Source organism: Pristiophorus japonicus, chromosome 3 (genome assembly GCF_044704955.1).
Source record: "Pristiophorus japonicus isolate sPriJap1 chromosome 3, sPriJap1.hap1, whole genome shotgun sequence".
Classification (NCBI taxonomy): domain Eukaryota; kingdom Metazoa; phylum Chordata; class Chondrichthyes; family Pristiophoridae; genus Pristiophorus; species Pristiophorus japonicus.
In genome coordinates, this window is record NC_091979.1 from 311402722 (window position 1) to 311424965 (window position 22244).

Below are 22244 nucleotides of genomic sequence, written 5' to 3' on the forward strand. Positions count from 1 at the left end.
CGCCGCTGCCTTTTGCTTAAAGGGGAGGGCCGCCACTGGGTGACCAGGACGGCGTGGTGCCAAGACCGCTGCCCGGCACCCAGAACGGAATGCCGGTGCTGCATGATGGCGGCCCGGGCCATGCCAGAGAAGTAAAGAAGGTGCTGACTAGTGATTCGGCCAAACAGGTTAGATGGCGGCGTAGAGTGCTCCCAACCTCCCCTTTAACTTCTGCCCCCTGAGCGGCAGTCGAGCCGGTTCGAGGGCAATATCCACTTCCAGGGCAATATCCACCGCGGGGCGGAAAGGGGCCACCGCGCACGCCAATGACATCATCACCGGTTGCGTGGTGGCCCGGGACGCTATCAGCAAGGCACGGCATTCGCGTGGCGGCATCTCCGCTAACTTCCATGCAATTTCGCGGGAGCCAGTAGCGCCCCCCCGCCTCCCCCACCCCACCCTCCAGGTGAAAATTGTTTTGCACCCCATTAGCTCCGAGCTAACGGGCTTCGAAAAAACAGGGCAATTTCAACCCCAGTGTATTTATAGATCCACGCCATTATTCTTGTGCAACAGACTTGTACAACACACTCGTCTCTTTGTTGTCCTAATCTCATTCACTTGTGAACTAAACATTGCAATCAACATTGCTATGTTTCCCCAGTAATCTACGAAAATACAGAATATTCTCATATTTCTGTCCCTGTTACTTGATACGATGATTCCTTAGGTCCGCCAATGAACATCAATATTATAAACACTTACAAAATGTTCTCATTTCCTCTGACATTATCAGCAAAATTATACCATGTAAGAGCCAGAGCATTGCAAATATTATTACAAATTTAGTCCATCTGTTGCTCAACGGGTAAATGTGTGGTATTGAGCCTTATAAATCTGGAAAATCCTAGGTTTTATCCTTGATGCATGTTGTGTTAGCTAATCTTACTGGGTGACAGTAGAAGTACTACAATTGGCCTCGACAACGGTAAGAGCAAGAAATTCAGCCAAAGTCTCCTTCTATCTAGTGTTGATACCATTCTCAAGATGCTTATCACCAAACGCATCCCTCTCTTCACTCTTTCTTAATCGCACTTCACCATTCATTCTCCATGTGTCAGCTTAGCTCAGTTGGTAGCACTCTTGCCTCTCAGTCAGAAGGTTGAGGGTTCAAAACCCACCCAGGATTATGAGCATTTAATCTGGGATGTCACTTCAGTGCAGCCGCAGGTGCTGTCTTTCTGATAAAATGTTAAACTAAGGCTCTGTCTGACTGCTCAGGTGGATGTAAAAGGTCCATAGTGCTATTCAAAGAGGAAGAGGGAATTTTCTGGGTGACTTGACCAATATTCCTCTCTCCACCAACACTACCATGATACAAACTAACAAGTCATTCATTTAATTTGCTGTTTGTGGGATTTTGCAATGTGCAAATTGCCAACATATTAACAGTGACACAATTAATTCATTGTGAGACATCATGAGGATGTGATAAAGTGCTATATAAATGCTTTCTTTCCTTAGAAACTACTAGGGTTCACCAGAAGGAAGATCTGCAAAACAGATACACCGCTTTGGGTACTGTTGAGGGGGATGACTCATCAGGGGAGAGCAGCAGCAGCCAAGTTCATGGCACCATGGCTGGCTCTGCTACACAGGAGGGAAGGAAAAAGAGTGGGAGAGCGATAGTGATCGGGGATTCGATTGTAAGGGGAATAGATAGACATTTCTGCAGCCGCAACCGAGACTCCAGGATAGCATGTTGCCTCCCTGGTGCAAGGGTCAAGGATGTCTCAGAGCGGGTACAGGACATTTTGAAGAGTGAGGGTGAACAGCCAGTTGTCGTGGTGCATATAGGTACCAACGATATAGATAAAAAATGGGATGAGGTCCTACAAGATGAATTTAGGGAGCTAGGAGCTAAATTAAAAAGTCGGACCTCAAAAGTAGTAATCTCAGGATTGCTACCAGTGCCACGTGCTAGTCAGAGTAGGAATCACAGGATAGCTCAGATGAATACGTGGCTTGAGGAGTGGTGCAGAAGGGAGGGATTCAAATTCCTGGGACATTGGAACCGATTCAGGGGGAGGTGGGACCAGTACAAATCGGACGGTCTGCACCTGGGCAGGACCGGAACCAATGTCCTAGGGGAGTGTTTGCTATTGCTATTGGGGAGGAGTTAAACTAATATGGCAGGGGGATGGGAACCTATGCAGGGAGACAGAGGGAAGTAGAATGGGGACAGAAGCAAAAAATAGAAAGGAGAATAGTAAAAGTGGAGGGCAGAGAAACCGAAGGCAAAAAACAAAAAGGGCCACTTTACAGCAAAATTCTAAAGGGGCAAAGTGTGTTAAAAAGACAAGCCTGAAGGCTCTGTGCCTCAATGCGAGGAGTATTCGGAATAAGGTGGACGAATTAACTGCGCAGATAGCAGTTAACGGATATGATGTAATTAGCATCACGGAGACATGGCTCCAGGGTGACCAAGGCTGGGAACTCAACATCCAGGGGTATTCAACATTTAGGAAGGATAGACAGAAAGGAAAAGGAGGTGGGGTGGCGTTGCTGGTTAAAGAGGAAATTAATGCAATAGTAAGGAAGGACATTAGCTTGGATGATGTGGAATCTGTATGGGTGGAGCTACGGAATACCAAAGGGCAGAAAATGCGAGTGGGAGTTGTGTACAGACCAGCAAACAGTAATAGTGAGGTTGGGGACAGCATCAAACAAGAAATTAGGGATGCGTGCAATAAAGGTACAGCAGTTATCATGGGTGACTTTAATCTACATATTGATTGGGCTAACCAAACTGTGGTGGAGGAGGATTTCCTGGAGCATATTAGGGATGGTTTTTGTTGTGTTCCTAACACAGATAAGTAACAGTGACCTCAGTCTTTATTAAGACACTCCAGAGTGAGTAACAGGCCTGAGGGGCCGGCTTATATACAGTGCTCCCAAGGGATGCTGGGATCCCTTGGGACTTCAGGGGATGCGCTCCCTTGTGGCGGAACATGGGAGTGCATGCTTTACAGATACACAACATCACTCCCCCCTCCAAAGTCAAAGTGAAAACTATTTACAAGGTGAGGCGGTCGGGAGCCTTTCTTTCCCTGGTGGACCGCCTCGGTACAAATGTCTGTGCTGGTGTGTTGGCTGTGCCCTCATTGGGCTGGCGTGTTGTTGGCCCTGCAGGGCTGCTGGGTAAGCCTGGCCTTGCTGGGATGTTGGGCATGATGGGTTTGATTTCCTGGTCCGGCGTGGTGTCCTTTGGGCGTGTGTTGTGGGCTCAAAAAAGGTGGTGTCTGCTGTGGGTTGTTCAGGGCAGCCTGTGAACCACAGCCTCATTTGGTCCAGGTGCTTTCTGCAAATTTGTCCTTTTTCTAGTTTGACTACAAACACCCTACTCCCTTCTTTAGCTAACACCGTGCCGGCGATCTACTTGGGACCATGTCCATAGTTTAGCACATACACAGGGTCATTCAGAACAATTTCCCGTGACACAGTGGCGTGACCATCATTTACATTTTGTTACTGCCGCCTGCTCTCTACCTGATCATGCAGGTTGGGGTGAACCAGCGAGAGTCTGGATTTACATGTCCTTTTCATGAGTAGCTCAGCCGGGGGTACCCCTGTGAGCGAGTGGGGTCTCGTGAGGTAGCTGAGCAGTACTCGGGACAGGCGGGTTTGGAATGAGCCTTCTGTGACTCGTTTGAGGTTCTGTTTGATTGTACTGCCCTCTCTGCCAGCCTATTGGAGGCTGGTTTAAACAGGGCCGAGGTGACATGTTTGATCCCATGAATTTTTTAAATTCGGATCTGGTGAAACATGGCCCGTTGTCACTGACCAGTATGTCAGGCAGGCCGTGAGTAGCAAACATGGCCCTCAGGCTTTCAATGGTGGCGGTGGCGGTGCTTCCCGACATTATTTCACATTCAATCCATTTTGAAAAAGCATCCACCACCACCAGGAACATTTTACCGAGAAACGGGCCCGCATAGTCGACAAGGATCATCGACCGTGGTCTGGAAGGCCAGGACCACATACTTAGTGGTGCCTCTCTGGACGCGTTGCTCAACTGAGCACACACGCTGCATTGCTGTACACAGGACTCTAAGTCAGAGTTGATACTAGGCCACCACACGTGGGATCTGGCTAAGGCTTTCATCATTACTATACCCGGGTGTGTGCTGTGGAGATCTGAGATGAACGTCTATGCGGTTACCTTTAACAGGCAGTCTGCTTGTCCTTTCGCTGCTGGAACAGCTTGATTAGCTCTTGCATTTCAATGGGGATGCTGGCCCAGCTCCCATGCAGTAAACAGTTTTTTACGAGGGACAGCAGAGGATCTTGGCTGGTCTAAGTCCTAATCTGGTGGGCCGTGACAGCTGATTTATCATTTTCAAACGCTTCCATGACGATCAACAAGCCCGCGAGCAGCGCCACCATCAACAAGTTTGCAGGCTGCGCCATTTCCACCCCCGTGGTGGGCAATGGTAGCCAACTGAGAGCATCCGCACAGTTTTCGGTGCCTGGCTTGTGGCGGATGGTATAGTTATACACTGATAGCGTGAGTGCCCACCTTTGTCTACAGGCTGAGGCATTAGTATTTATCCCCTTGTTTTCATCGAACAGGGATATGAGGGGCTTGTGATCGGTTTCCAGCTCAAATTTGAGGATAAACAGGTACTGATGTATTTTCTTTACCCTGAACACACACGCTAATGCCTCTTTCTCAATAATGCTGTAGGCCCTCTCGGCCTTAGACAAGCTCCTGGAAGCATCGGCGACAGGATGCAACTTCCCCGCAACGTTAGCTTGTTTTAATACACACCCAACTCCGTACGACGATGCATCACATGCTAGCACAAGTCTTTTACACGGGTTATTCAATACAAGCAGCTTGTTGGAGCATAAAATGTTTCAGCCTTTCTCAAAAGCCTTTATGCAATAACACATGTCGGAGCTCTAAGATGGTGCTTAACCCCGGTAGGAAGTTATCAAAATAGTTGAGGAGTCCCAGGAATGACCGCAGCTCTGTGACGTTCTGTGGCCTAGGCGCGTTCCTGATAGCCTCTCCCTGCCGCCCTCCCTCCCTCTCCCTGCCTCCCTCCCTCCCTCTCCCTGCCTCCCTCCCTCTCCCACTCCCTTGGCGTCTGTGGGCCGAATGCCGTCCGCCGCAATCTTTCCCCCCAAAAATTCCACTTCTGTTGCCATGAAGATGCATTTCGACCTCTTCAGCCGCAGCCCTAGGCGATCCAGTCGCTGGAGGGCCTCCTCCAGGTTTTGTAGGTGCTCGACGGTGTCCCGACCTGTGTCCTAAAAAACCACCTTGCGTGTACTGATTTGAGTCAGCTCTCCATGTTTCTCTGGAAGATCGCTGCAGTCGACCGAATTCCAAACGGGCATCTTTTGTAGATGAACAGTCCCTTGTGTGTGTTGATGCAGGTGAGGCCCTTCGAAAACTCCTCCAGCTCCTGCGTCATGTAGGCCGAAGTCAGGTCTTGCCTCCTGCCAGCGTCGCAAATAGGTCGTCTGCCTCAGGTAGCGGGTATTGGTCCTGTCGTGAAAAACAATTAAAATTTACTTTATAATCGCTGCAAATCCTGACTGTGGCATCACTTTTGAGTTCTGGTACAATCGGGCTGGCCCACTCGCTGAATTCCACTGGGGAGATGATGCCCTCGCGTTACATCCTGTCCAGCTCGATTTCTAACTCTCTCCCTCATCATGTGAGGTACCGCTCGCGCCTTGTGGTGAATGGGTCGTGCCTCTGGGACCAAATGGATCCACACCTTCGCCCCGGAAAAGTTTCCAATGCCTGGCTCAAAAAGGGAAGGAACTTTGTTGAGAACCTGGGTACATGAGGCCTCATCGACATGTGATAGTGCTCGGATGTCATGCCAGTTCCAGCAGATTTTGCCCAGCCAGCTCCTTCCAAGCAGTGTGGGGCCATCGCCCGGGACAATCCAGAGTGGCAGTTCGTGCACCGTGCTCTCGTAGGTGACCTTGACCATGGCGCTGCCCAGGACAGTGATAAGCTCTTTGGTGTATGTTCTCAGTTTTGTATGGATGGGGGTCAGGGCTGGTCTGAGTGCCTTGTTGCACCACAGTCTTTCAAACATCTTTTTACTCATGATGGATTGGCTAGCGCCAGTGTCCAGTTCCATTGCTGCAGGTAAGCCATTCAATTTTACATTCAGCATTATGGGTGGACATTTCATCGAAAATGTGTGCACCACGTGTACTTCAGCATCTGCCGCCTCTCTTTGAGGCTCGAAATTGCTTTGGTCCACCATGGACCGATCTTCCTCTGCCACGTGGTGGTTAGCAGGTTTTGCAGAGCTTGCAGCTCGTCTGCAAGCTTGTTCGAGGTGCCTCATTGTTCCACAGCTTTTGCAAACATATCCTTTGAAGAGGCATGAATAGGCTGAATGGAAGCCTCCAGAACACCAACAAGGTGTGAATTGCCTTGCATTCATCCTTTGTGGCGGACTCTGAGTCATCTGGGTCACCTGAGGCCTGCTGGCAGTTGCAGACTCATGATTTCTGCCCTATACATTTCTGCTCACAAACCCAGTTCCAGTTAATTTATGAACTACCACAGAAAGTAGTTGAGGCCAATTCACTAAATATATTAAAAAAGGAGTTAGATGAAGTCCTTACTACTAGGGGGATCAAGGGGTATGGTGAGAAAGCAGGAATGGGGTACTGAAGTTGCATGTTCAGCCATGAACTCATTGAATGGCGGTGCAGGCTAGAAGGGCCGAATGGCCTACTCCTGCACCTATTTTCTATGTTTCTATGTTTCTATGAACATTGCTAGCACTTGTGTGCTGAGAGATTTGTTTGGTGTTATCACTGGTGGACATAAACGCCTGTGCTATCGCAATGGCCTTATTGAGGGTCGGTGTCTCTACGGTCAAAAATTTTCGTCGGATGGTCTCGTGGCCAATGCCCAGTACAAAAAAGTCTCTGAGCATTTGCTTCAGGTAGCCATCAAACTCACATTGTCCTGCAAGTCGCCTTAGCTCGGCGACGTAGCTCGCCACTTCCTGACCTTCAGATCGCTGGTACGTATAGAACCGATACCTCGCCATCAGCACGCTCTCCCTCGGGTTAAGATGCTCCCGAACCAGTGTACACAGCTCTTCATACGACTTATCTGTGGGTTTCACCGGAGCCAGAAGATTCTTCCTGAGGCTGTAGGTCGGTGCCCGCAGACCGTGAGGAGGACCGCTCTCCTTTTTGCAGCGCTTCCTTCTCCGTCCAGCTCGTTGGCTACAAAGTACTGGTCTAACCGTTCAACATAGGCTTCCCAGTCCTCAGCCTCCGAGAACTTCTCCAGGATGCCCACAGTTTGCTGCATCTTTGCGTTGGATTCGTATACTAGTCGCCAGTTATTGTGTTCCTAACACAGATGAGACTGCACACAGGGAGGTTAAAGTAACAGTGACCTCAGTCTTTATTAAGACACTCCAGAGTGAGGAACAGGCCTTAGAGGTCGGCTTATGTACAGTGCTCTCAAGGGATGCTGGGATCCCTTGAGACTTCAGGGGATGCACTCCCTGGTGGCGGAACATGGGAGTACATGCTTTACAGATACACAACAGTTTTCTAGACCAATATGTCGAGGAACCAACTAGAAGGGTGGCCATCCTCGACTGGGTGATGTGTAATGTGTAAATAACTGCCTGGATGTTGTGTAATTAGCAATCTTGTTGTGCGAGGCCCCTTGGGGAGGAGTGACTATAATATGGTTGAATTCTTTACTAAGATGGAGAGTGACACAGTTAATTCAGAGACTAGGGTCCTGAACTTAAGGAAAGGTAACTTTGATGATATGAGACGTGAATTGGCTAGACTAGACTGGCGAGTGATACTTAAAGGGTTGACGGTGGATAGGCAATGGCAAACATTTAAAGATCACATGGATGAACTTCAACAATTGTACATCCCTGTCTGAGGTAAAAATAAAATGGGGAAGGTGGCTCAAACGTGGTTAACAAGGGAAATTAAGGATAGTGTTAAATCCAAGGAAGAGGCATATAAATTGGCCAGAAAAAGCAGCAAACCTGAGGACTGGGAGAACTTTGTAATACAGCAGAGGAGGACAAAGGGTTTAATTAGGAAGGGGAAAATAGAGTATGAGAGGAAGCTTGCTGGGAACATAAAAACTGACTGCAAAAGCTTCTATAGCTATGTGAAGAGAAAAAGATTAGTGAAAACAAACGTAGGTCCCTTGCAGTCAGATTCAGGTGAATTTATAATGGGGAACAAAGAAATGGTGGATCAGTTAAACAAATACTTTGGTTCTGTCTTCACAAAGGAAGACACAAATAACCTTCTGGAAATACTAACGGACCGAGGGTCTAGTGAGCAGGAGGAACTGAAGGAAATCCTTATTAGGCGGGAAATGGTGTTAGGGAAATTGATGGGTTTGAAGGCTGATAAATCCTCGGGGCCTGATAGTCTGTATCCCAGAGTACTTAAGGAAGTGGCCCTAGAAATAGTGTATGCATTGGTGATCATTTTCCAACAGTCTATCGACTCTGGATCCGTTCATATGGACTGGAGGGTAGCTAATGTAACACCACTTTTTAAGAAAGGAGGGAGAGAGAAAACGGGTAATTATAGACCAGTTAGCCTGACATCAGTAGTGGGGAAAATGTTGCAATCAATTATTGAAGTTCTCCCAGTCCTCAGGTTTGCTGCTTTTTCTGGCCAATTTGTATGCCTCTTCCTTGGATTTATCCTTAATTTCTCTTGTTAACCACGGTTGAGCCACCTTCTCCATTTTATTTTTATCTCAGACAGGGATGTACAATTGTTGAAGTTCATCCATGTGATCTTTAAATGTTTGCCATTGCTTATCTACCATCAACCCTTTAAGTATCACTCGCCAGTCTAGTCTAGCCAATTCACATCTCATATCATCAAAGTTACCTTTCCTTAAGTTCAGGACCCTAGTCTCTGAATTAACTATGTCACTCTCCATCTTCGTAAAGAATTCAACCATATTATGGTCACTCCTGTTGGAAAGCAGTGATGGGATTGGCCGAAGTCAGCATGGATTTATGAAAGGGAAATCGTGTTTGACAAATCTAGAATTTTTTGAGGATGTAACTCGTAGAGTGGACAAAAGAGAACCAGTGGATGTGATGTATTTGGACTTTCAAAAGGCTTTTGACAAGGTCCCACACAAGAGATTGTTGTGCAAAATCAAATCAGATGATATTGGGGGTAATATACTGACATGGATAGAGAACTGGTTGGCAGACAGGAAACAGAGAGTTGGGATAAACGGGTTCTGTTCAGAATGGCAGGCAGTGACTAGTGGGGTACCGCAGGGCTCAGTGCTGGGACCCCAGCTATTTACAATATACTTTAATGATTTGGATGAGAGAATTGAGTGTAATATCTCCAAGTTTGCAGATGACTCCAAGCTGGGTTGCAGTGTGAGCTGTGAGAAGGACGCTAAAAGGCTGCAGGGTGACTTGGACAGGTTCAGTGAGTGGGCAAACGCGTGGCAGATGCAGTATAATGTGGATAAATGTGAGGTTATCCACTTTGGTGGCAAAAACACGATGGCAGAATATTATCTGAATGGCAGCAGATTAGGAAAAGGGGAGGTGCAGTGAGACGTGGGTGTCATGGTTCATCAGTCATTGAAAGTTGGCATGCAGGTACAGCAGGCAGTGAAGAAGGCAAATGGTCTGTTGGCCTTCATATCTAGGGGATTTGAGTACAGGAGCAGGGAGGTCTTACTGCAGTTGTGCAGGGTCTTAGTGAGGCCTCACCTGGAATATTGTGTTCAGTTTTGGTCTCCTAATCTGAGGAAGGATGTTCTTGCTATTGAAGGAGTGCAGCAAAGGTTCACCAGACTGATTCCTGGGATGGCAGGACTGACATATGAGGAGAGACTGGATCGACTGGGCCTGTATTCAATGGAGTTTAGAAGGATGAAAGGGGATCTCATAGAAACATATAAAATTCTGACGGGACAGGATCGGTTAGATGCAGGAAGAATGTTCCCGATGTTGGGGAAGTCCAGAACCAGGGGACATAGTCTAAGGATAAGGGCTGAACCATTTAGGACTGAGATGAGGAGAAACTTCTTCACTCCGAGAGTTGTTAACCTGTGGAATTCCCTGCCGCAGACAGTTGTTGGTGCCAGTTAATTGGATATATTCAAGAGGGAGTTAGATAAAGCCCTTACGGCTAAAGGTATCAAGGGTTTGGAGAGAAAGCAGTAAAGTGGTAATGAGGGGAATGATCAGCCAAATAATCTTCTTGAATAGTGGTGCAGGCTCGAAGGGCCAAATGGTCTACTCCTGCATCTATTTTCTATGTTTCTATCACCGCTCTTGCACTTAAAACTACTGCTCTTTTGCCCTTATCTACAGTGGCACTCATCACCAGGTCTCGCAGAGCAGATATCCCAATTCTTTCACTCTCAACTTCTGATAATCTTCCTTTTCAACTTGTTGCTCTGGAGGTTAATTTCTCCAAGCTCCTCCTCATCCCTTTTATTTCCTCTAATACCAACCACTCCCCCACCCCACACACACCCAACCTTACTGATAGATCCTCATTAGCTACTGGCTCTGTATCACTCGACAGGCTGTTTTCTTTCTCAGGAACAAGATCCTCACCATCCATGACCTCATCACGGATGAATCTGTTGCTTGGTGCTGAAAGATACTCGGATTTTGAGCAGTTACTCCTTCACGCTCACCAAAACGACTGGCTAAAAATGTTATCACTTTCTCTGACCAAACTGCCGTTGTGCTGCTCTTTTCACCAAGTTCTACTTTCGTCTCTTCTATTCTTTTGGAAATCGCTCCTCCTTAAAGCACATCACCTCTGTCCATCCATCCTTGTTAAAATCCTCAGATTTACCGGCAAACCCCATGTCAACTTCTTCATCGCAATCTCCTCCTCAACATCGTCACCCAGAAACTCATTCTCAGTAATTTCAACCTACGCTCAAACTGCCTTACTTCCCTCTCCTCCAATTCCTCTACCCACCTATTCTCACTAAGTCTTACCTATGACATAAACTCTCCCAACCACACCCACAGCTTCCCCCCTTGATCTTACCATTTTTGGCTTTTCGACTTCCAAAGTTGTGATCACTAACAAGGCCTATCTCTGACCACTTCCTCGTCTCCCTTACCACTCAGATCGCTCTATCTACTCCTAATCCCAGGGGGAAACCACTTTCCTTGTTCCCTCACTCGCAAATCGCTCTCCTCTGGTCCTCCATCCATCACCATGTCTCTACTGCTGCCCATTTCTCAACACATTCAATTTTCCTCCTCTTCAAATCCTTTCATTGGCTTGCCCCACCCTATCTCTGCAATCTCTTCCAGCCTTATAATTCTTCCCATACTTTTTGCTTCATAAACTCTGGCCTATTGTGCATCCGCCTCCAGCAACCCATCACTGATAACAAAGTCTTCAGGCACCATCCCTCCCTAAAACATCCACCGCTCCACTTCTTCACTTTTCTCTCCACTTTTAAAAACCTCCATAAAATCCATCTTTTGGCTAAGCTTTTAGACAGCTCTTGTAATTCTCCCACCATGATTCAGTGTCTACTCTGTGTCCCCCTTTATCTGTTTAATGTACGTTATTTATTTTCTCTTTAATCTGTGAATCCTCTTGGGATACTTTCTATGTTAAAGACACTATATAAATGAAACGTGCTATTGCTTTAGTGGCAACATCTAAATTATTGAAGCTGCTGTTCACTCTCAAATTATCTATCACCTTGTAAGTACTGGCCTAATCCATTATTGCCAATATTGTTCTCAGCATGGCTGCTCCTTTCCTCTAAGCTTCAAATGCATCACCCATATCCTCTTCCTCCTTCCTACATCTCTACTGTGTTGAAATCGAGACTGTTTGCTCCGTCTCCGATTCATATCTTTCCTTTCCCAGTCCTCAAATCAATAGCAGCTCACTCTTTCTTCCCTCCAGGTTTTTAAAACCTAGCTTTAACATCACTGAGTCACTGCTTCCCGATTTACTGTACCTTCTCTTTTATACGGTTCAACCCGTGTGCTACCTGCCTTATCAGCTTTGGTCAGCATGTTCTGGAGAGGGGAGAAAAAGGATAGAAAATTTGGAGGAAAGGAATCCAAACACCAGCTATCTTTATGGATTCTTCAATTCAATTGTTCCATGAAAATTAAGCTGCTATAAACTGTCCACTCCCAACTACCTGTCAAAGTGCGATATTGATCCTGTTCTCAGTTCTAGTTCCAGCAGAACTCCTGATCTCCAGTTAGAAATAATCTTTAGCAAAGGACTGAATGAAGCACATTAAATATAAAGACAATGATTGTTTATTGAATTCTAATGATAAAGCACTTGAGCTGCAATGCAAGGGTTTGTTCGACTCTTGGCAGTGAAGGGTTAATATCTGATTGACGGGTTAATCTTCAGAATGCAAGCATTAAAACATCTTTAATGTTTAGTGCATTGGTTTGTATAATAAAATTGCCTGTTCTAGCCTTGCAAACAAATTAAGTGCATCACTGTTTTGAGATGCCAGATGCAAGATAATATTAAATAGCCTTTTTGTAAACCTCAAATTATCCCACTTGATAAATCTACATATTAATTCCTCATTACTTTCACATCAGAGGACAATTGAAGCAATTTGCTTTTGATCATCATATGCTTGCACTGAATTCTAATTTTTAGCCTTTGGAGATTGTGACTTTATTTATCACAATAAATCGTCAATCATGCCTTTATATTCCTCCCCAGTGTACCTAAATGTTTTTCCCGAATCACTTTGCGTGATTCTAATTTTTTGTTTCTTTTGCTTTCCCTTTTAAATGTAAATCAGAATAGCTAATTACAGAATGTAGCTTAAATTGTGATTCATAATTTCCCGAGATGCTGTATTGCTTTTTGTTGGTGGAGAGCCTTACACATGACACCGTTCACTGTTCGCAAGCTTGCAGTACTAAGATATTCAGTGCTATGTGAGATTGTTCTGGGAAAGCATACAGGATGATTGCACTTCTAAATCAGGACTCTTCGCTTTCCACAAAAACCAAGTGCCTCTGGAAGGATAGTCTAAATCGTACCTCATTTATGCTTACTTACTATGGTTACTCATTTGAGAATACTTTCAGCACTTTAATATTTTGTTGGATAGAAAGTTGAATTGTACAACATGGTAGCATTCCTTATAAAACAAGTGCAATGTAGAATGTGGATCTGATATATATAATAACCCAAGCAAACTGAAAAGCTGCTTTAACTCAGTAGCACATATTGCAGAGATTAATATTGGCTAATCTAAGAATAAATTAGGATTTTGTCAAGATTCTCTTAAATTAGGTTTTCCTAGTAAAATGTTTAAGTAGTATTTAACTTTACATTTAGAAAATAATTCCAGATTTTAATCATCTAGTTAAATGTATGATGAATTATGGTTACCAGGCATATTGGTTATGAAGCTTCAGGGTAGTAGAGCTATTTATGTCAAATGAATGCTAATGCAATGTACCACACTATTCTCTCAGCTAGAATGAAGGCACAAATGATTACCGTTTATATTAGTGATGTTAAATGCTGAACTATAACATAAAAGCTATTAGTTAATAACTGCAGCATAATACTATCTTTCTAATGGTTTCCAAATTTCCTCTCAGGTATTGCCCTGTCCTAGCTCTGAACTCACAACCTTCTCCAGTTTCTCTCATGCCCTCTCTGAGCTCATTGTGTCCATGAAACTCACTTCCTGTTACCTTGACACTATTCCCACTAAACTGCTGACCACCTCGCTTTTTTATCTGGCTCCCTGTTAGCTGATATTATTAACGGTTCTCTTTCTTCAGGTACTATCCCCCTCTCCCTTAAATCTGCCATCATCACCCCTCTCCTCAAAATAACAACCCTTATTGATCTGTCCTTGCAATCTCCAATGTCGCTTTCCTCTTTAAAGTCCTTGAACATGTTGTCGACTCCCATTTCTGTACCCATCTTTCCCAGAACTCTATGTTTGAATCTCTCCAAACAGGTTCCCGCCCCTGCCACAGTAATAAAACAGCTCAAAGTCACAAATGACATCCTTTGCGACTGTGACAAAGGTAAACTCTGCCTTCTCATCTGTCTCAGCCTGTCTGTAGCCTTTGACACAGCTGAACACACCGTCCTGCTCCAAGACTTCTCCACCGCGTCCAGCTGGGTGGGACTGCACTCGCATGGTTCCATTCTTATCTATCTAATAATAGCCAGGGAATAACCTGCAATGGTTTCTCTTCCCAGCCTGCACTATTACCTCTGGTGTCCCCCCAAGGTTCTATCCTTGGCCCCCTCCTATTTCTCATTTACATGTTGCCCCTTTGCAACATCAGCCGAAAACACAGCGTCAGTTTCCACACGTACCCTGACGACACCCAACTCTACCTCATCACCACCTACTCGACCCCTCCACTGTCTCTCAGAGGTCAGCTGTGGCTCTGTGGGCAGCACTATCGCCTCTGAGTCAGAAGGTTGTGGGTTCAAGTCACACTCCAGAGACTTGAGCACAAAAATCTAGACTGATGCTCCAGTGCTGTACTGAGGGAATGTTGCATTGTCAGAGGTGCCGTCTTTTGGATGTAACATTAATCTGAGGACACGCCTACTCTCTCAGGTGGATATAAAAGCTCCCAGGGCACTAGTTTGAAGATGAGGAGGGAGTTATACCCGATCCCCAGGGCAATATTTATTCATCAATCAGCATCACTACATTATCTGGTCATTATCACATTGCTGTTGTGTGAGTTTGCTGTGTGCAAATTGGCTGCTGATTTCCTAAATTACAACAGTGACTGCACTTCAAAAGTACTTCATTAGCTTTAAAGTGCTTTGACACGTCCTGAGGTTGTGAAAGGCACTATATAAATGCAAGTCTTTCTTTCTAATTGTCAGACTGCTTGTCCGACATCCAGTATTGGATGAGTAGAAAATTCTTCCAATTAAATATAGGGAAGACCAAAGCCATTGTCTTCGGTTCTCTCCACCAGCTCCATTCCCTAGCCACTGACTCCATCTGTCTCCCCAGCAACTGTCTGAGGTTCAACAAGACAGTTCACCACCTTGCGGACCTACTTGACCCAAAAATAAGCTTCCGTCCACATATCCGCGACATCACTAAGACCGCCTATTCCCATCTCCAGAACATCACCCGAGTCAGCCCCTGCCTCAGCACATCTGCTGCTGAAACACTCATCCATGCCTTTATCACCTCTAGATGATTATTCCAACTCACTCCTGGTTGCACTCCCACGTTCTACCCTCCGGAAACTTGAATTCATCCAAAACTCTGCAGCCCGTGTCCTAACTCACCCCTGTGCTCGCTGACCAACATTGGCTCCAAGTTGAGCAACGCCTCGATTTTAAAAATCTCATCCTTGTTCTCAAATCCCTCCATGGCCTCGACCCTCCCTATCTCTGTAACCTCCTCCAGCCCCACAAGACCCTGAGATACCTGCGCTCCTCTAATTCTGGCCTCTTCAGCATTCCTGATTTTAATTGCTCAACTATTGGTGGCTGGGCCGTGAGTTGATTGTTTTAAAATAAGCCGTTATTTTTATCCTAATGTTACAATTAAGCAAGAGCTTTCATTTGGTGAGCATGTTTAAAGAAATAAGAAGGGGGATTTTCAATTGCCAGCTGCCCATTTCTCACCTAAAAAACAGGCAACTGGCAGAGAAAACTCTGGTTCACTCTTTGGACCACCGTTTGCCTGCTTTGTTCAATTACTCTGGAATTCCATTCCTAAACCGCTCCGCGTCTTTGCCTCTCTTTCCTCCTTTAAGACACTCCTTAAAATGTACCTCTTTATCTGCTCGAATATCTCCTTATGTGGCATTTTGTTTTATAACGCTCCTGTAAAGCACCTCGATTTTAAAGTTCTCATCCTTGAGACATTTTACTATGTTAAAGGCACTATATTAATACAAGTTGTTGATATTGTTGTTAAATGTTGATGACATTTTAAAATGTATTATTTGTATGCAATTATTTGCAGGAGGGGATATGGACAACAGGAGGTAAGAATAACCATATATTTTTACTGATGTTTCATCATCTTTTATGTCTTACTACTTCAGATAACTAATGTTTAAAAACTCTTCCAAAGGAAATCCAATATTTATCTATTTTACCACCTCCTCCTCTTTGTTCTTTTTTCTTACAACTCTTTGCCAGCAACAGCAATTACTGAGACCCTCACTTCTTAGACCTGAGGTACAATAGTCTGTCTATGTGTTAATAATTAATCACAATCTTCTCACAAGTTAGCATACATATATGTGTATCTGCATTCAGAAAATCTACTTTTCCAATTATTTGTCTGTTCTTGATTTGCATTTGTGCTGACTGATAACAAAGGATTAATTCAACCACACATGAACACAAATACTCATTATGTTGCTTATCTGAATGACAGGAACTCTCTATGGAATCAGGCATTGATCCTGGCCAGGACTACTATGCACAGGATTACTACAATTATGAGCCTGGGTAAGCACTCCTGTGTGAGGTTTTTAGAATTTTTAAGCAGTACAGCAAGTTTCTCTTCATAGAACCCTACCAAGGGAGCTTAGGCATAGAACATTTGTTGGTCTGAATGTATAAGGTATGTAGGGCAAAGCTCCCCAAATCAGAACTGATTGTTTTAAAATAAGCCTTTATTTGTATCCTAATGTTACAATTTAGCAAGAGCTTTCATTTAGTGAGCACGTTTAAAGAAATAAGAAGGGGGATTTTCAATTACCAGCTGTCCATTTCTCATCTAAAAAACAGACAACTGGCAGAGAAAACTCTGGTTCACTCTTTGGGCCACCGTTTGCCTGCCTTATTCAATTTGCAGATAGGCTTTTAAATGGACACCCATCACTCCCACTCAAAGCAGGCAGCAGGCTGTTTAAATATACAAATTAGGGTCCTATGCCAGTTGTGGGACCCTGATTGCAATGTTAACATACAAACGGGCAGATCATGTCCTGTGCATGCTAAGTCCCAGTTGTACTCGGCATTGAGTGGCCTAACCAGCAGTCCTTAAAGGGATGGCTGCAGGTCGGTTTCAGGAAATACTGTGGGTGCAAGAGCAGGTCGGAGACTGGTTATTCTGCGGCGAGTGACTCACCTCCTGACTCTCCAAAGCCTTTCCTCCATCGACAAGGCACAAGTCATGTGATGGAATACTCTCCACTTGCCTGGATGAGTGCAGCTCCAACCATGCTCAAGAAGCTCGATACCATCCAGAAAAGAGCAGCCCGCTTGATTGGCACCCCATCCATCACCTTAAATATTCCCTCCCTGCTCCACCACCGGCGCACCGTGGCTGCAGTGTGTACCATCTACAAGATGCACTGCAGCAACTCGCCAAGGCTCCTTTGGCAGCACCTCCCAAACCCACGACCTCTACCACCTAGAAGGATAAGGGCAGCAGGTGCATGGGAACACCATCATGTGCAAGTTCCCCTCAAAGTTACACACCATCTTGACATGGTAATGTATCACCGTTCCTTCATCGTCGCTGGGTAAACATCCTGGAACTCCGTCCCTAACAGCACTGTGCGAGTTCCTGCACCACAAGGACTTAAGAGGCGGCTCACCACCACTTTCTGAAGGGCAGTTAGGGATGGACAATAAATGCTGGCCATGCCAGCGATGAATGAATCAAATTTTTAAAAGCCATGTTTTTTTTTTTTAACTCTCACCCCTCCCCCAGGATCCACTTCCCCCTGTCAACTGGCTAGCTACGTACAAAAGTAGGAGAATTTTCTGCCATCCTAAACTGGCAAACTACCACAGAGCCCCTGTAGCTCATCGGTAAAATTTAAATGAAGCCTGAATTTAAAAACAGTCCAGGCCTCCCCACTGTGACATGGGGTACCATGGGCAACCCAATGTCAATTTTGGGTCAAAATCCCACCCAAACTGTTTGGACAAGCTGCTGTTAGTGTATTGTACAACTCGATAGTAGAAATAATTGGGGAAGATTTTACCTACAACACAGGTTTATGTTGTGGACGTATTGCAGTTGGTTTGACATTAGGGGTTGGATTTTAACTTTCACTGCCGGGTGTTACATACAGTGCTGCGGGTCGACACCATCATATATCCTGCTCCATTTTCATTTTCACTAACTCATTTAAAGGAAAACTAGGTGGAACGTATAAAGGGCGGCCAATCCAGAAAGTCGAGTTTACCACCCGCCGCTGAAAGATAAAATCTACCCTTAGGTATCCTGTGATGTTTCATAACTACACGTTCTGAACAGGCTGGGATGTGTTTGATGGCCTGAAACATAGAAACATAGAAAATAGGTGCAGGAGTAGGCCATTCGGTCCTTCGAACCTGCACCACCATTCAATATGATCATGGCTGATCATTCACCTCAGTACCCCTTTCCTGCTTTCTCTCCATACCCCTCGATCCCTTTAATCATAAGGGCCACATCTAACTCCCTTTTGAATATATCTAACCAACTGGTCTCAACAACTTTCTGTGGTAGAGAATTCCACAGGTTCACAATTCTCTGAGTGAAGAAGGTTCTCCTCATCTCGGTCCTAAATGGCTTAGCCCTGCATTATAACAAGCCATTAATTACACAACTGTGATATTCTGCACATTAGAAATGTACAATCAAGTAACATTTTTGCCTTGACTTATCAGTAAAATATTTTTCGGTCTGGCACTGGTGCAGATGAAAGTTTTACTTCAGGACAGGCAGATGGGGGTGAGTGAGGGGTGGGGAGGGGGGGGCGCGGTGAGGGGGGTGGTGGTGTTGGGGTGGAATTTCCAAACTCGGCCCAAAACGGGCGCGATGTTGGCGATGCACCCGCCTACGGCCACAGGCGCAGGGACTGAACTATTTCAGTTTCAGGCCTCATTTGAATATTACCAGTGAGCTGCGGACATCAAACGGGCACTTCATTGCAAAACGCCTGAGCATCATCTGGTATCTGCACAGAGCCAGCCGGCAGGTGTGCACGAGAACAGGCATGAAAGCCTAGCCCCACAAAAATCTTATTTTGTTAAAACATACCTTTTCCTGAGCAGCCTTCAGCGGGCCCTATAACTGGGACCATCATGCAAGGTGCAGACGCATTTAGACATTAAAATTGCAATCGGGGCCCGACAACTGCAGTCTTCTTCTTTTGTATGGTCAGAGCAAATCAAATCAAATTCTTCCAAGCATTTCGCCATCAGTTATCAAGGCTGAGAGGAGATCACCGATGGCCTAAAATGGCCTTCCAGATTTGAGACGGGTTGGTGGTAGGTTGTTGAAGTCGGCCTGGATCGGCATGTCTTTGCTGATGTAGCAATTGTATTCTCTGGCGACTGCATATTCGCGGCGCAGGTGTGGTGGTGCGATGTTTGCACACGGGCAGCCAAGGTGTTGGCATCGATAAATGCGTACCATTCTCATAGTAGAATTCAGAATTCAACTGGACATCAACGGATTTAACATGCGGAATTGATAACCATGCCAAAGAGCAGTATACCGATTTCTGGTTCGAGTTGACCCGACTCTTAGTAGGAGCCTCTCCAGCACTTTATAACAAGTGCAAAGTAAGGAGATCGGAACGTGGCTGGAGGCGTCACAAGCTTTCTTCCCCTGCTTCAGGAGGGCAATTATTTTAGTCTCCCTCGAACTAAGTGGAATTTTACCAGTTGCCAATACCTCAGATAAAAAGGAGGTCAACCGTCTCTTAGCTTTGGGTCCCAGTGCTTTTAAGAATTCTACGTAAGCACCATCTGGTTCATCAGCTTTTCAAGATTTGCTTGTCGACAACTGCAGGAGGACCCTATTTACATATTTAAACAGCCTCCCATCTGTTTTGGGTGGGATTGCTGGGACCCTATTTAAAGGCCTGCCTGAAAATTGAATCAGGTAGCAAGTGGCGGTCCAAAGTGTCAACCAGATTCCTCTGCTTGGTGAGATAAAGGCGCTTGGCCATTGAAAGATACACCCCCGCCCCCCACCCACAGTGGCCGAGAAAACCCGGTCAAGGTCTTGCCGTGGGCGAATCACTGGAAAAGGGAAAAAAGATGCGCACTTACCTGTTCCTGCTGCGCCCACGAGAGATCCCGGTCCTGAGGCTCCACTCACTGTGTGCCGCAGCACGTGCATGTCGGGACGAACATAAGCTGGAGCTGGAGTCACATGACTCTGGGCATGGTACAGTATTTTCTCATTCCGTAAGTAGGAGTTCCCATTATTATGATTGAGAAACAATCCCCCAAGCACCAAAATACTAATAAGGAATAGAAAAAATACACTACATATTTAAGATTACTTTAAATTAAAGTTATTAATAATGTCTCATAAAAAAATATACATTTTTCCGATTTAAAAAACATTTTTTTTTAAATTATGGTTTAAAATAAACATACCATAGTGGGCAGGGTTTTTAAACAATAAAATGTGTTTTTTAAATTTTATTTTGTTATGTTTTTGTATGTTTTAAAACTCATGACTGTAAAAGTATGCTGTGCGCCTGCTTTCTTCAGGCGCAAGAGTTTTCAGGACATCTGCTGGGCAAGATATGAGTAAATATCACAATCTTGCCCATGTGAATGTCCTAGCTGCCGAGATATGGAGGATTTGTCAAGCTGGAGTTTGACAGATCGGAAAAGCCAGTTTTCAGCACATGCACATTGTGCACTGAAAACTGGCTTTTGCGCTGCCTTCTCAAGTCCGTACACACTCCGTACAGACCTGGGGAGTCCGGGATTTTTCGGCTGATATGTTGCCTCACTGGTAGTTGCAAGCTGTCAATATTAGATAACCAGTCTTTGCAAAATATGACAGGGCGGAGGCAGATCACCATCTGTACCCTCAAATATTTATTTAGTCATCATCATCATCATTATCCTAGGCAGTCCCTCGGAATCGAGGAAGACTTGCTTCCACTCTTAGCATGAGTTCTTCGATGACTGTACAGTCCAATACGAGAACCACAGTCCCTGTCACAGGTGGGACAGATAGTCGTTGAGGGTAAGGGAGGGTGGGAGAGGTTTGCCACATGCTTTTTCCACTGCCTGCACTTGATTTCTGCTTGCTCTTGGCGACGAGACTCGAGGTGCTCAGCGCCCTCCCAGATGCATTTACTCCACTTCGGGCGGTCTTTGGCCAGGGACTCCCAGGTGTCAGTGGGGATGTCGCACTTTATCAAGGAGGCTTTGAGGGTGTCCTTGTAATGTTTACGCTGCCCACCTTTGGCTCGTTTGCCGTGGACGAGTTCCGAGTAGAGCGCTTGCTTTGGGAGTCTCGTGTCTGGCATGTGGACAATGAGGCCTGTCCAGTTGAGCTCATCAGGTGTGGTCAGTGCTCCAATGCTGGGGATGTTAGCCTGGTCGAGGACACTAGCGTTGGTGCGTCTGTCCTCCCAGGGGATTTGTAAGATCTTGAGGAGATATCGTTGGTGGTATTTCTCCAGCGACTTGAGGTGTCTACTGTACATGATCTATGTCTCTGAGCCATACAGGAGGGCGGGTATTACTACCGCACTGTAGACCATGAGCTTGGTGACAATTTTGAGGGCCTGGTCTTCAAACACTCTTTTCCTCAGGCAGCCGAAGGCTGCACTGGTGCACTAAATGCAGTGTTGGACCTCGTAGTCAATGCCTGCACTGTTTGATAGGAGGCTCCCAAGTGAATGCATGGACTACTGTACCAGACATGTCAGGATGCTCAGCATGTGCATGCCCAGTTTTTGCCTTTTTGCTGCTGCACCTCACATTGTAATCCTTCTCTGCTACGGACTTCAACATGATTAGAGCAGATAAAATGGACGCATTAAATACCTTAATTATACATTTCTAATACTGAAGACTGCTCGGGAAGAATGCAACATGAAAACATAGAAATTTACAGCGCAGAAGGAGGCCATTTTGGCCCATCGAGTCCGTGCCAGCCGACAAAGAGCCACACAGCCTAAAGGTTACATATAAATCTAAAGGTTACATATAAACCGATGAACAATGACGGAAAGGCAAAGAGCACCCAGCCCAACCAGTCCGCCCCACGCAACTGCGACACCCCTTACACTGAAACATTCTCACTCCACCCCAACCAGATCCATGTGATCTCCTGGGAGAGGCAAAAACCAGAAAAAACCCAGGCCAATTTAGGGAAAAAAAATCTGGGAACATTCCTCTCCAACCCATCCAGCGAAACTAGTCCAGGAGTTTATCCTGGACGTATTCTATTCCCTGCAGTACTTACCATTATATCTGTG

The 22244-nt window shown here is 45.5% G+C and overlaps 1 protein-coding gene across 1 annotated transcript in view; it reads left to right on the forward strand.

Moving 5' to 3' along the window:
• Positions 1-22244, forward strand: part of pcdh15b (protocadherin-related 15b) — a 1866923-nt gene that overhangs the window by 1823177 nt on the left and 21502 nt on the right. The window contains exons 35-37 of the mRNA XM_070875055.1: positions 16019-16040; positions 16198-16236; positions 16439-16512. Coding sequence (XP_070731156.1) covers positions 16019-16040; positions 16198-16236; positions 16439-16512 — 135 coding nt within the window. The remainder of the gene's footprint in view (positions 1-16018; positions 16041-16197; positions 16237-16438; positions 16513-22244) is intronic.